At 48.3% G+C, this 14,086-nt stretch overlaps 2 protein-coding genes across 3 annotated transcripts; one reads left to right on the top strand and one right to left on the bottom strand.

Annotated features, from left to right (window-relative positions):
- Nucleotides 1–22: 22 nt before the first annotated feature.
- pop5 (POP5 homolog, ribonuclease P/MRP subunit) lies at nt 23–5,085 on the bottom strand. The gene is made up of 5 exons (XM_086207550.1): nt 4,940–5,085; nt 4,723–4,865; nt 3,861–4,010; nt 3,542–3,625; nt 23–1,415 (listed from the first exon to the last, which is right to left on the bottom strand). The coding sequence occupies exons 1-5, from the start codon at nt 4,957–4,959 to the stop codon at nt 1,285–1,287; spliced, it is 528 nt and encodes a 175-aa protein (XP_086063676.1). The 5' UTR covers nt 4,960–5,085; the 3' UTR covers nt 23–1,284.
- A 2,325-nt stretch (nt 5,086–7,410) lies between these two features.
- Nucleotides 7,411–12,381, top strand: unc119b (unc-119 lipid binding chaperone B). Of its 2 annotated transcripts, none has more exons than XM_086207549.1 (5): nt 7,411–7,876; nt 9,181–9,294; nt 10,067–10,127; nt 10,261–10,433; nt 10,527–12,381. In XM_086207549.1, the coding sequence occupies exons 1-5, from the start codon at nt 7,642–7,644 to the stop codon at nt 10,637–10,639; spliced, it is 696 nt and encodes a 231-aa protein (XP_086063675.1). In that variant the 5' UTR covers nt 7,411–7,641; the 3' UTR covers nt 10,640–12,381. The 2 variants fall into 2 exon arrangements, with proteins under 2 accessions (XP_086063675.1, XP_086063674.1); XM_086207548.1 differs by having other exon boundaries at nt 7,416–7,876; nt 10,067–10,175.
- Nucleotides 12,382–14,086: the final 1,705 nt, after the last annotated feature.

The following is a 14,086-nucleotide window of genomic DNA, read 5'->3' on the forward strand; positions in this document are numbered from 1 at the left end:
CTCCAGGGGGCCTGGACAGGGGTGCCCAAATTTGACGAGAAGTAACGTTTGACTTGTCCCACCATTTGCAAATAATTAACTTGATATGAAGTTATATTTTATCAAGTATTTGTGAGTGTTCTCAGTTATCCAGGTCATCATAATCCTAAAATATTTTATATTTCAATTAAAGTTCATGCTGATTTATTTCTTCAGGTGAAAATGCTCTTTAAATATGTTAATATTTTGAATGAAATGTGAAAAAATGGAGAGGTGGAGACAGGTCACAGCACTTTCTTTCTCAGTCTTTCAAGGAAGTTCATGAGCTCATGCACTAGAACAAGCCCCTTCCCACAACGCTCCAGTCTTCACGCCATCAGCTGTTGTTTTTGGTCAATAATCCTGCGGCACCACAGCAACCAGTTAAAGTCTACAACTTCATAAATTCTAACCACATCTCTCAACTTTCTGCTACAGCTTTGAATCGAGCACCGAACGGCCAGGTGAGACAAAGCTTTCACGCAAGTCAAGCTGGCAGGAATTTAAGTCAATTTTGTTTTTCTCAAAACTGTAAACTCTGTTAACCCTAACTTCTCCAGCGCTGTTGCTGTTGGCAGCGACTTCATCTTCAGACTGTCCAGGCTCGCCCACAGTGGTCAGGTGTGTCCGTTTTGACGGTGCTGGATGCGAACACTGCAAATCATCAGTGAATAAACCTCCAACATTCACAAAACATGAAAAAACCAAGACATTCAATGGAAGACAATGAAGAAATTTTCAATTTCATTTTTATCTTAAACATGAACATGTCTGTCCTCATGTCAGCTGCAGGAGGCAGTAGAAATAGAGCGTCGCTCTCTGACAGAGCCATGCTGTTTCCATGAAGCGCCATTGAAATCTGCTGTTACATGCAACATAGAGTCAAACAACAATACCCACAATCCCTCAGCGTTCTTCCAGCCTCTACACGGCTGGTTCCAAACCTCCTTTGCTTGATGAGATGGATTCTCTCACTCTCAACCTGAGGATGAACTTCAGCTCTGCAGACACGGCAGCTGCCAATCAGAGGATTCATGGTTCGTCTCCGGGGGCCTGAGACTGGAGGCCTTCAGCCTCTGCCCCCCGTTGGGGCACCGCAGCTTCAACGAGTCAAGTCTTCTCACTATTCTAATCTGTATCGGTTTACAGGTCTGCTGGCGCAGCACGACTGAACTGGGGCTGTTACCGTCCATCTCCGGATGCCGTTATGACGTCCGTAGTCTGTCCTCCTTTTGACAGCAGTCGGCGTTCTCAGGACTCCAGGTTCTAGGAAAACTGCGGTCGCCACCTTTCGCTACGTTGTGTGATGTCATCGTCATCACTCTCTAGCTCATCCTCAAATGTTTCAGGTATCAGGGAGCAGCTCAGAATTGCTTCCCGAATCTGCTGTTTTTCTTCTGTAAATTAAAAAACAAAACAAACACCGTGGATGAATGTCAAAGGTCAAAGGACTCCTTTCCCTCCATTATTCATCGTATGAAATGTTGAGTTCATGTGATGCTTCTCTCAGGTACACTTTGCCTTTCAAGCACTCATTCATGTCATGTTTTGTCACTCCTTCATGACTTCTTTGTGACTCATGAACGCAGGAGGAGCCAGCCACATCCTCGCTAGTGCCAGGTTGGACCCCCTTGGCCTTCAGAACTGCTGAAAGTCTTCATGTCATCGATTCAACAGTTGCTGGAAACCTTCCTCAGAGATTTGGGTCCACGCCAACATGGAAGCCACACACAGGTGTGGTTTGTCGCTGTCACGCCAGCCAACTTTTCTCCAACCTTCCAGCGCTCTAGTCTGGTGACCCCATGTGATCTGGAGCCTCAGGTCCCTGGTCTGCACGTGTGCTGCCTTCACTGATGCTCTTCATCACACCTCAGGGGTGACCAGTGATTATTTGAGCTCCTGTTGCCTCCATCAGCTGCTTCGACCCCTCTATCCATTCTCCTCTGACCTCTGACCTCAATGAGGAATTGTTGCTCATTGGATATTTCCTCCGATTCCCTTTTGCTGTAAACCCTAGAGACGATTCTTGTAGATCAGACGGTTCTGAAACACTCAGACCAGCCAGTCTGGCATCAACAACCACGCCATCTTCAGACTCACTGTGACCACAGATACATGCTTTAAAGCATTGAGGTCCAGCCCCGTGATTGGCTGAGTAAATATGAGGGAGGTGTACCTGTGAGTTGATCACATTCTGTGCAAACGTAGGGCAGGTACAGGCGGCTGCATCAAGTGGATTTCCACAAGTTTGTTTAACGTACCCGGCCATGCCCCCCCCCCCCCCCAAAAGGATTTGCATGATTCCAGACAGCATCATTTCGAAAGAGCTGGATTTCCGTCAAAATCCAGGAAAAACAACACCACCTGTGCTGAAGTGTGATGGACTGGATGAAGAAGACGTGGTCACAGCAGCGTTTGCTAACAGACTTTTTTGTTGGCTGTAAGTCTCCATTTGCTTCAAGCTAGATTTATGTGTCTGGCTCTTCCTGCATTCTGGAGTTACAAAGAAGTGATGCAGGACAGCGGCGTGGGAACGAGTCAATTGTTGAGTGTCAATGACCTCAAGTGGTGCAGAGTCTTAAAAACCTGGGTTGCTAACAAGAGTCTGAAGGAGCCTCCAGAGGTCATTAAAGGTCATCAGGGGGAAACACAAGAAGCCTGAAGCTTAGTGGTGGTGACCTTGAAGTCATGTGACCCTGGTGTAGCTCCTCCTTTCATTCAGCTGATTTACTGATTCAATGGCTGCGTCTGAATTGCCAAGTGGCAGTTGTGGTTTCGGACAGCCTACGACCTACTCTGCGACCTATGATCCGACCTACTTGGCAATTCGAACGCAGCCACTCACCCACAATCACATGGAGCAATCCTATTGGCTGCTGGGGGAGGAACCAGGAGATGACCACTTCCTGTCGGTGGAGGCACCTGGGCTGCGTCCGAATTGCCAAGTACCAGCCTACGTCCTCCTGCTACGTCCTCCTGCTACAGCCTAAACACGGCGGGACCATTCGGACACCCTAGAAGATGGTGGTGAAGCACGACCTCTGCTGGCAGAGCACAGATACTGCAAATAGGTAGACAGCACCAACGAAAGCCCCACCTGCTGGCCTGACTGTGGTACTGCACTCCACTCTTCCCTCATCCTCTATTATTAAGCACATGAACGCACCTTTAGTCATCAACAACTATAAATGTTGGTGTTCATCAGAATGGGAGACTGTTGGTGGCACAAACTTGGCTTGCAGGTCCACAAGTTTTTAGGGCACGAAGAAGAAGTCCGCGGTGCATTGTGGGCCATAGGTTGCTCCGTAGGATGCACCTGAACCGACCTACAATGTGGGCGTGTTCAGGCTGGAATTTAGGTTGAGAAGTAGGTCGCCACTCGCGCCAGTTGTGGTTTGGGACAGCCTCCGACCTGCTCTGAGACCTGCCATCAGACCTGCTTGGCTATTCGGACGCAGCCCAGGAGATGCCCACTTCCTGTTGGACTACAAACACAAAGACCTCATCCATATTAAACTATTACCTTCTTTTTCACATTCTGGAAGCATTCGATGGAGCTGCTGTTGATTGTACTTGATCAGAAACTTCTGGCATGTTCTAATAGTTCCTGAAAAAAGACACAGTTTAGTCAAGGTAAAGTTATTCACTTACTTAAAGGTGAGTCTTATTCAGTATTAAAAGGAGGTTGTATCAAAAATCACAAGGCCTTTAGGTTTGAACGTGTTAAGATTAGCGCTCTATAACTGGTCACTACAAAAACAGCAAACACCAGCATGAACCAGACGCGGTGCTCAAACCCCCAATCGAACCCACTGGGCAAACACATCAAATGCTTGTCTTACCTCCAACATGTACGCAGTTCAAAAAACACGGCACGTTCTTCCGATGAGTTTCAATATTTGTGATGAAAGGCAATGCAGACCACAGCAGTCTGTAACAGCTTTTAGGGAACCGCAGTAAAACCATTCCAGTATGAGTATTCAGGTATTTCACTGCAAAAGAACAAAAACACATTACAAACACACAATGCCTCAGAATCAAAAAATACTGTGACTGATTTTCAGAGGTAAGCCTGTGGGGTTGAGGGGTCCTACGTGTTCTCACACTGACGCCTCCAGTAAAATCTTTATTAAAGTTTTGAGTATTACTGAGTCGTACTGCATGTGACATTGCCACGGAGGAAATAAGAGGAGACCTCCAGTGCACTTGTCCGCCCACAAACACAGTTTGGTCCTTTATGAGCTCAAAGTACAAATCTTTAGAGTGCACATCTTCAGTGAGTCTTAAGTCAACTTTTTATACAGAAATGTTTTTCTCATTTATTATTCCTACCAGTGTGTGTGTGTGTATACAGACGTATATACTGGTGCCAGTGTGTGTGCGCACCAGTATAAATGTACACATTTAGAGTACATATTTATGACTGAGCTCTAAATATCGACCATAGAAAAACCTAAAGGCACCGACCACGACGCAGGACTCTGACTGTAACTGATGACCCCTCCTGGGTTTGAGGGCCGCTGGGGACCCGGCAGGTCATTTTACTGCATCATCAATCAGTTTTACATCCCAATGATATCAAACTCATTTTTCTTTATATTTCCTTCCAATAACTTTACACATGATACGAAGGCGTGACCTGAAGTCTTTTCTCACTGCAAATGAGTGAATCGTTCGAATTGCCTCTTTACTTGCTTCAATTACCGGAGAACCGGATGCTGCACAGAGCGGCTCCGTAGTCCCCATGGGTGCGAGCCACCGCCGCCTTCACCGCCACGGCCACCGCGCGGTCATCCAGCAGCAGCAGGCTGCTCCGGTCGGACCCGCCGATCTCGCACAGCAAATACCTGCCGACACAAAGACGTCACCGACGGGCTGAGAGCACAACTGACGGTACACGGTGGCGGGAGAGAGCGCTCACCTGGACTTGACTCTCACCATCCCGTCTGCCCCTTCTTAGCTTCTTCTTCTCCTTCTTCTTCTTCTTCTGCTGCTTCTTCTTCTTCTGGGGAGGAGGACGTCCGGCAAGAAACCTGTCTGCTAACCTGAAGGCCACTAGCGCCCCCCGCTGGACATTAACGCATCAATACTGTACCAAATTACAGACATTTGTGTTCATTTTCAATCCATAAGTAAACTCTGACATATTTAAATTTAAAAAATTAAACTGCCATGAGTAGTTTCATCAGGAGCTGAAGCTCCTCAGCCTGACCTCAGCTCTGCATGAAGCTGCATCCTTCTGACCACAGACACACGCAGAGATTCCAGTAAAGACAGACAGACAGACAGACAGACAGACAGACAGACAGCCTGCAACTGCAGCTGAAAACAAAAGCCTTCACTTCTGGTAATCCACATTTCTTTTTAGTCATAAACAACTTTTTTTCAGTGTTGTATTGAATGTAGTCCTGGTGATATTGTCAAACAGAATAAATAGAAATGTTAATTTTTAATTGAAGAAAAATAATCTAAAACATATGAAGGCATAGAAAATATGACAATAACCCCCCTCAACATAAAGACACACTTGGTGAGAAAAGCACATTATTGACCTCAGCAATGTATTAAAATACAAACATAAAGAGTCATTTAACAACACCATGATCCAAAATAATACACGAAATATAAATATGTAATACAGAAATATCAAATAAAAATATAGAGACGGAAAGTTGTCTTAGATATGAACATACAACTACATGTTCTCCATAATCGCCACAGAATCTTTTTTTTGTTTGTTGCAAATTTCATTAATCAAATCAAAGTCTTTATTATCATATGCACAGTAAAGAAACATGTTCCCCTGTACAATGGAATTCTTACTTTGCTGTCCACTCAAAAATACCAGTAATAAAGTATAAAAAAAATAGTATTCAAAATAGTATAAAAATAGAAAACACCAAATATTTACAAAAGAGAAATGTAAACTGTACACTAAGAAAAGCTGTGCCAAAATGAGAAACGGTGCTATGAGTTAATAAAACTGAGCTCAACGATCAAGTGTCTGCCCTCCTGTCTGCTGGACGCAGCATCCAAGTACACATTACCCAGGATCCTCTGGTGGCGAACCGGAGCTGAGGTTGGAATGGTCACTTCCTGTCAGTGTCACGAAACGAAGCCTCCCACTGACAAACAATGGGTGTACTCTTACTATGAAAATCCTCCCGGCGTTCTACATCCAGTTACTGAGTTGCAAGAACCTGCTACCACTGGCAAGAACCGCAACCTGGGATTTCGCTCACCCGGAGAACAAACAACAGCATAGTTCAAAGCAAACTGGAGCTAATCAGCTCAATTAGCACCGGGACCAACTTCGGAGGAGGCCCAGTGCTGCCCTCCAGAGGTTCAACACAACAGGCTGCAGACGCGTGTACAAACCGGGCCCTGCTGGGTACCCCGGGTACTCAGCCCGTCTCACCGTCATGGATTATGCCATGTTAGGACTTGTAGTTTGGAAAAATGGCTGCACCTTTGTCGAAGTGGCCTTCGTTTCTCATGAAAACTTAAAACTGTTGCCGATAAGCCTACAATTTTTACAATTCTTCATTTGCTGTCGAACAAACGTGTGAACGGGAGGAGGCGGTGGTGCCCAGCCTGAACCTCATTAACAACCAAATCAAAGGTGAGCTGAGATTACTAGCAGCAGGTAGCCTAGAGCTAACCTGGGGTAGATGACGATGAAGATGATGCTGACGAAAAGGGTCAGAGGTTGATGTGAGACACCTGAGAAGCAGTGTTGCCATGGCACCGTTGCGCTGCGCAGCACTCTGATCGCAGCCAGGAGCAGCCAGAATGTCTCATCAGACTTTTCAAACTTTGATTCCCGGTCCTTGCAGGAGTGTGAGTGCCACATGTCACTCATCTAACCCGCCTGGTTCTGACTCCCCAAGGAGCAGCGGCTCCCTGAGCTCCGGCGCCCAGACCTCCAACAAGAACTGAGCGGTCCTGGCTCAGGTCTCGGACTGTCCAGTCCTGCTGGGTCAACAGTTGAACCTGTCAGAGTGAGAATCAGCACCAACTCTTTCTGTTCAACTCTCAGGGGGGGCGGGAATCACAGCTCCGGGGTCCTGACACCCATGAACCCGACCGAGTAGTACCCCAGTTTAGTGTGTGACAGACAGACAGACAGACACACGGGAGGGAGGGGGGCAGGTGAACTCACCCCTCCACAAACAGTCCCCCTCATGTAAAGAGTAGACTGGCTTTACTGGTTCCGTTGTTGGACAAAAGGATCAGTGGGCCGTCTCGTTGTCAAGCTGCAGATTCACGTTGGTGACGTGACACACAGTCACGCCCAACTTGGTGATGATGAATGATGACGTGCATCAAACAGACACGATCTCATCCTGCGACCTCGCTGAAGCGCCTGATTTGTTTTCTTTGTTCATTCTTTCCTCAAACATGAAACCCCGCCCAGTCCAGGACGAACCGGGAACGCCTGGCTAGCAAATCATTCATGCCCAACTGGTAACCATGACAACCTCCGCCCGCCTCAGCCAATCACCGCCTCCCGCTCGGGTCTCCCAGACACGCGTGACGCCATCTTGAAACAACAAGCAGTTTGTCAAACATCCGCAAATTCGAAAGCGCAACTCCTCGCGTTTGGCCGCGGTGTCCGCCGGTATGAACGGATCTCGGAACAAAGCGGTACCGACAGTCAGTAAAGGACACGCGGACTCGGACACCGGCCCGGAGACGAACCACCGGGACCGAAAAGCTGGCGGAGGGATGTTGAAGAAGCTGAAGTCGAGACGCGGCCAGATGGAGAGGTGGCCTACGGTCACCGAGGATGAGCTCCGCGCGCTGGGCCGGGAGATCTCACCGGACCAGGTCCTGGGTCTCCGGGCTGTCACGGAGGGTACGTAGACGGTGATTAGTAACGGCGGTGGGAGACACGCACCGAGCAGCTAATGTGGTATGCTAGCAGCGTTGCATGCTAACCGAGTGGTCGGAGCCGTCGGCCCCCGCAGCTGTGACACAGGTGCAGGGGCTCACGGTGGGTCACGTCAGCAGCGACTCATTCACGGAACAAACAACTTACAGGTCTGACAGAAGCGGGCGGACCCGTTAGTCCTGCTGGTTCCGTCTCCAGCAGGAAACCCAGAACTAAAGAGGGACTCTGAACAGGTGATAACACGGCGGGAGTCTGCAGCTCACTGAGGTGTTTTCTCCTCCTCCATCACTTCTTAGTGGCTCCAGAATGCAGGAAGAGCCAGCCACGTGCATTTAACTTGGAGCTAACAGAGCCTGATGTTACCAACATGCTGACGGTAGATCAGGCCTCCACAAACACTTTGATTAGAGGTGGAAATGTTTGGCTGTTGTTAGCCGTCAGTCCCCATGAGCTTCAAGCTAAATGTACATTGCCGGCTCTGTCTGCTTCCTGGAGTCAAAGAGGTGATGCAAGGAGGAACAAGGCCATCAGGACCTCAAGACTCCTACGCGTGAGGACATGATCGAAACAAGTAGCTCCATTGCTCGGCCCCCGGAGACGTCACCACGGATCACACGGCTGCAAAAGCTGTGACCAGCAGGTGGTCATTTAGCTGTCTGACCTTTACGAAGGAAGTCACTAGGTGGTACGAGGCTGCAGATACTCAGAATCAGAATCAAGAAGGAGAGAATGGTTGCGGGACATCTGTGGACGGAACCCTCAGGACTCTCCTGGGAGGCCTGGCTGCCACCTCCATCTTCAGCTTCACTGGATAGGTTTAGGCAACCCAACACTGCCGGTGTACGGGGACCATCACCGCTCACATGAGCGTGGATGCCTGTCCTACTGCAGTACTTCAGTGATGCAGGGGCGTGTCATTCCAGGAAAATCAGTGGGATCTATAAGAACGCCCCCTGCAGTGGTGAGTCAAACCCCAGGGTCTCTGCTAATCCTTAATGCCCCCCCTTGCTTTGGCGTTTCCCGGACCAGACAACAATGGTAATACTTCCCTCCTCAGTCACATCATGTTGTGTAATGGAGCTTGAAGATTAACCAGCGCTGCAACACACAGGAGCCTGAAAACATCCTGGAGGCCTGGCTGTTTAGGAGTGGCGTCCTGGTTCTGTCAGCAGCAGCATCAGAACCACACTGAAGCCATGAAATCAAGTCTGCTAGCAAATCTCCAGTTTGGTTTGTGTGGTAACTTCTGCTCCTGTTTCACCTTTCAGACTATCTTTGCAAACCTGAAGATAATGTCTACAACATCGACTTCACACGCTTCAAAATCCGAGATCTGGAGACGGGGACGGTGCTGTTTGAGATCGCCAAACCCCCCAACTGTGGTGAGCGATGCCCAGTGGCTGTAGTTCGCTAATGTGCCGCCAATGATGGTAAAGCAGGAATTAGGTTCAGTGGCGCAGCTCCTCGGAGGAGCAGAGCGATGCGATGAACATCTGGGCAGTCGGATTATTGCAGGGAGCGACAGGATCACCAGGCATGAGAGCCTCTGGATGTGGAACTCTCACCTCTTCTCTTTATGTCCTCTTTGTCCTCCACTGTCTTCCAGGTCCTGTTAGCTCTCTGCTAACTTGAAAGTGGATCGATATCTTTTGACTCTCCTAGATTTTCCCAATGCTATCAGACCAAATGACAGTAGTCAGGTGTCCCTTCAATGGTGTTGCAGGTTTTAACTGATTTTTTTTTGGACATTTGGCAAAATAAAATGTGGCATGGAAGCATATTTCCATCAACTAGTTGTGTGAATATGGAGTGTGTGTTGGTGGAGGTGAGCTGTAGGTGGCGTCAAAGCGCAAACGTTCACATAAACTTCCTCATCATTTATTTACATCTTTTATTGATACATCAACTTTTCTGTCTCCCTCAAATGTCAAAACTTTGTTGAACTATTTAGAGATGTTAGAGTTTTCCGTGTTTCCAAGTTTTTTTTGTGCAAAATGAAAATGTGCACAAACATCCTTGGGTGGGAATGCAGCCGGTGACATCACGCTGGTGGTCTGTTGGAGAGCGTCTGTGAGAGCATTTCTAGAGATAGCAAGGGCACGGCTGCATTCACCTGCTGCTTGGCCCTGGTGCTCAGCTGGTTGTCTTCCGTAGGTCCAGTGGAGAGCGAGGAGGGGAGTGGAGATGTGGACATCAGTGCCGGGCGGTTTGTCAGGTACCAGTTTACACCAGCGTTCCTCAAACTCAGAACGGTTGGTGCAACGTAAGTACACAGACTGAGAAAACAATCGCCCGATTGGATAACGTGGGAAACTCGGCTTGTCTTCTTCTGTGTTTCCCAACCGCAGGGTGGAGTTCACGGTGGGCGACCGGCCCATCAACAGCTTTCGGATGATTGAGAGACATTACTTCCAGGGACGCCTACTCAAGAACTTTGATTTTGACTTTGGCTTCTGCATCCCAAACAGCCGCAACACCTGTGAACACATTTATGAGTTTCCGCAGCTCCCAGATGACCTCAGTGAGTCTGCTGTGCTCCGCCGCTGCTCTCTGTCCTGTTGCCTGACTCACTGATCATCAGCATCTTCATCCGTGTGTCTGTTTCCTCTACCAGTTCGTCTGATGGTGGAACATCCTTATGAGACCCGGTCAGACAGTTTCTACTTCGTGGACAACAAGCTCATCATGCACAACAAGGCTGACTACGCCTACAACGGTGGTCTGTGACACCTGAAGGTGCAGCACACCACAGCAGAGGGGTTCTCAACTACAACCGGTCCCACTTGTCCTTTTTTGGCGGACAGAGGAACTACAAACCGCACCTGCCTTCTGCTGGAGTCCTGGATCCTTCCAGAGCTCTGACTCTGGGGCTCCCAGGAACGTTCTTGTTCTCTCTATTAGTGGTCTAAGTATCGTCTTACTGTGTGGACACTTTCTGCCTTAAGTTTGTAGCCGTCTCTGCTGGAAAGGGACGCTTTCAATCACAGACCTCCCTGGCAAGACAGTCGACTCTGTCCTCATGATATCGTCGTCTCCACTTGAATCCGCGTGAACTTGGTTGCGTTTCCTTCGTGGCACACCGAGCGGTAGCGAGAGGTTTCACAGTGTTGCTGGTTTCTCTTTTTAATTCCTTCTCAGTCATGAGGAGGGGTACAAGGGAAGGGAAGTTTCTGTTCATTTCCTTCTGAATGTGGCGAACTTCTAGCCCTTTTTGCCCCCCAAAAAGTTGCACACTTTTCATGGGAATAGATGGGAGACTTTGGGCTAATTTAAGTGTAATTATCTGCACTGAACATTCTTCCAGAACAGGCACAGATGATTAGCATGGCGCTGCTGCAGCTTTTGAAGCCACATCATTGTGTTTGACCACCAGGACTAAAACCAGTTGGGTGGTTGTCGATACATGACTGGTTGAATCCATTTGACCAGCTCTGTTTCAGTTGGCGAGTGTTTGTAGAGCCTCTAGTCTGCTCTTTTTCTCTTTGATGAGGAATGCAGACTAAAGCTCTACTCTCAGACGGATGAGTCCAAAATGTCCTTTTTAAAATCTGTATTCCAAATGTTCTGATGCGAATCTGCTCACGGGAAGACAGCATGTCACTGTATGTGGATGTGACATGGTAGACTCAGTCGCTATAAGTTACCTAATAATTTCTACTTTGTTCCAGTTAATTTCCCTTCAAAGTTTCAAATTTCTGATATTCACAGAATTTTGCAAGCCTGCCACTCTCGGATCTTTAAACTGGGGGTCTTCAGATAGGCGAGGTTGACCCGCTCCATCTCCCCCGGGGAGCACGTCTGGCGAGACTGTCCTGGCGAGGGGGTTGTTCTCTCTGGCATCATCATCCTCTTGTTGGCGGTGTCTTCTACTAGAGTCCTCGCGTCGTTGAATCCCTCGAGATCCTGGGTCGTTGGGGAGCTTCATCCGTGCTCAGGAGCTGACCTTTATACCTCTACTCCCGGACGTCCGGTCTCAAGTTCTAGACTCGTCGTGTTTCACTCCAAGTTGCCAATTTTAGTGAAATCTTTGTGTTCTAGTGTCGTCCTAAACACGTGCCTGGTGGTGCCTCGCACCAGAGGAGGAGCGTTGAATGGTTCCCTGAGATCCGGTCTCTCATGTCAGGCAGCTGATTATCACCTCCAGTTCAAAATGGTCTGATTTCATGCCCGATCCATCGCGATGACTCAACTTGATTTCTTTGACTTTTATATTTTACTGAGGTCTGTGGTATGGAAGCTAATTCCTGCCAATAAAAGGATAAAAGTGAGATAAAACGTAATTTTCATCATCCATTTTATGGAATAAAACAAAGTTAAGTTATGAGATATATAATTGTCTCAAATGTGACTTCTCTCTGAAGATCTTTTTTTCAGTTGCGTAATATTTTTTATCTCATCGATAGGGACTTCCTTTGAGCGTGAACTGTTAGAGGGCAGCAGGGCTCTGAGCCCTGGGAACCAGCAGAGCTCAGGTGGAGCAGCAGGTGGAGCAGCAGCTGCTGCTCCACCTGCTGCTCCGACACAACAACGCTACACTTTGTTCACGTGTGGACCGGTGGCCTGTTGCATTAACACACTCTTTTTTTTATACTGACTGACAATAACAGGATGGTTTTACAAATTCTGACTTACTCCTGTTAGATATTTTGTAAATAAAAAGAATAAAAACTTATACATTTCCTGAATATTACTGCTCTCTTTTTCTTTCATTAACTTCGCACTTTAGCATGTTGGTATTAGCTGTTAGCAATAGCCTGGTTTGGACTTGTTAACTCAAAACTACTCTGTCCAACACGCACACACGCATTCATGCAGGAGCAGACGAAGAACCAGGGGACCTGTAGAGTCCTGACTCTGTCCTGGAGGGGTCGTAGGAGCTCTGGAGGCTTGGAGGCCTTTACAAAGGTCTGTTGATGCTTTTGGAGTAAAAGAGTAAACATGTTGTGTTGCAGCCAAACACAATTATAACACAACACATGAGTAAAGCAGTAAAAGTACTGCGTGATGACATCAGAACCAGTACTTGAGGATGTGACGTGCACCAGGAGAAGTCAGGAAATGAGACCTGAAGAAAATGAGAGTCTGGACCAGTGATGTCTTACTTCTATGTTCCCCTGTAGAAACACGTGTGTGGTTGGCCTACACGCTTCTGACATGTGCATGTTACATGCTTGTGTGACCAGAAGTGTTTGTGTAGCGTCATGGTTGCTACGTGACAACATGGACGTGTAACCGCTGTGGAAACACTTCACCGCCACACTGATGCAGATCAGGACAACAAGATCTGGACAAACAACTAAATCATCAATAATGCTGATTATCGGCCATGTCACTGTGTGTGTGTGTGGGGGGGGGGGGGTTCTCTGAGGTCATGTGATGTTTTATATGGATTCATCCACCCGGTGAGGAGACACGTGACTCAGTCAGTTCATTTGATAATCAACCCTAACCAAAGGGTCGCTGGTTCCATCCCCATTTCCCCCAGTGACCATGTCCAAGTGTCCTTGAGCAAGACACTGAACCCCTAACTGCTCCTGATGGCCCTGTGATGGACTGGTGACCCGTCCAGGGTGAACCCACCTCTCACCCAATGACAGCTGGGGTGGGGTGGGGTGGGGTGGGGTGGGGTAGGGTAGCCCCTCCCCCCATGCAACCCTCAACAGAGAAGAGGGTTAGAAAATGGATGGATGAAGAATAAGATTATGACTCAGCAGCAGAAGATCTGTTTCTGCCTGTCCTTCTATGGCCAGGGTGAGGCTGAGGGTGAGGCTGAGGGTGAGGGAGAGAGTGAGGGTGAGGATGAGTGAGCTCCTCTCATATCTGTTGACTCTCGGCTCGTAGGGGGAGGACTTTTGTGTGATGAAGACACCAGAACCCGGCTGGACTCAGAGACACTGACGCTGGACACTTTACTGGATGTCTACCACAGAGGTGGGAGGTCCAGGCCCAGGGTCCAGGCCCAGTGTCCAGGCCCAGGTCAGACCAGCTCTTGACCTTACAGACGAAGTACAGGGACGAGACATAAGAAAGTTAAAACAGAGGACACCAGATGGAATCCCTCGGTTGGGGGGGGGGGGGCGGGTTCCGTCTGCTCTGACGTGGTTCTGTTGTTGTTCCTTGTCGCATGCAGACGAATTCCTGTCTGCCTCTGTTGATAGAAACCCACATAGAAAC

The sequence above is a fragment of the Aulostomus chinensis genome, chromosome 6, assembly GCF_037954235.1.
Source record: "Aulostomus chinensis isolate RoL2024-O1b breed Wild chromosome 6, RoL_Achi_v1.0, whole genome shotgun sequence".
NCBI lineage: Eukaryota > Metazoa > Chordata > Actinopteri > Syngnathiformes > Aulostomidae > Aulostomus > Aulostomus chinensis.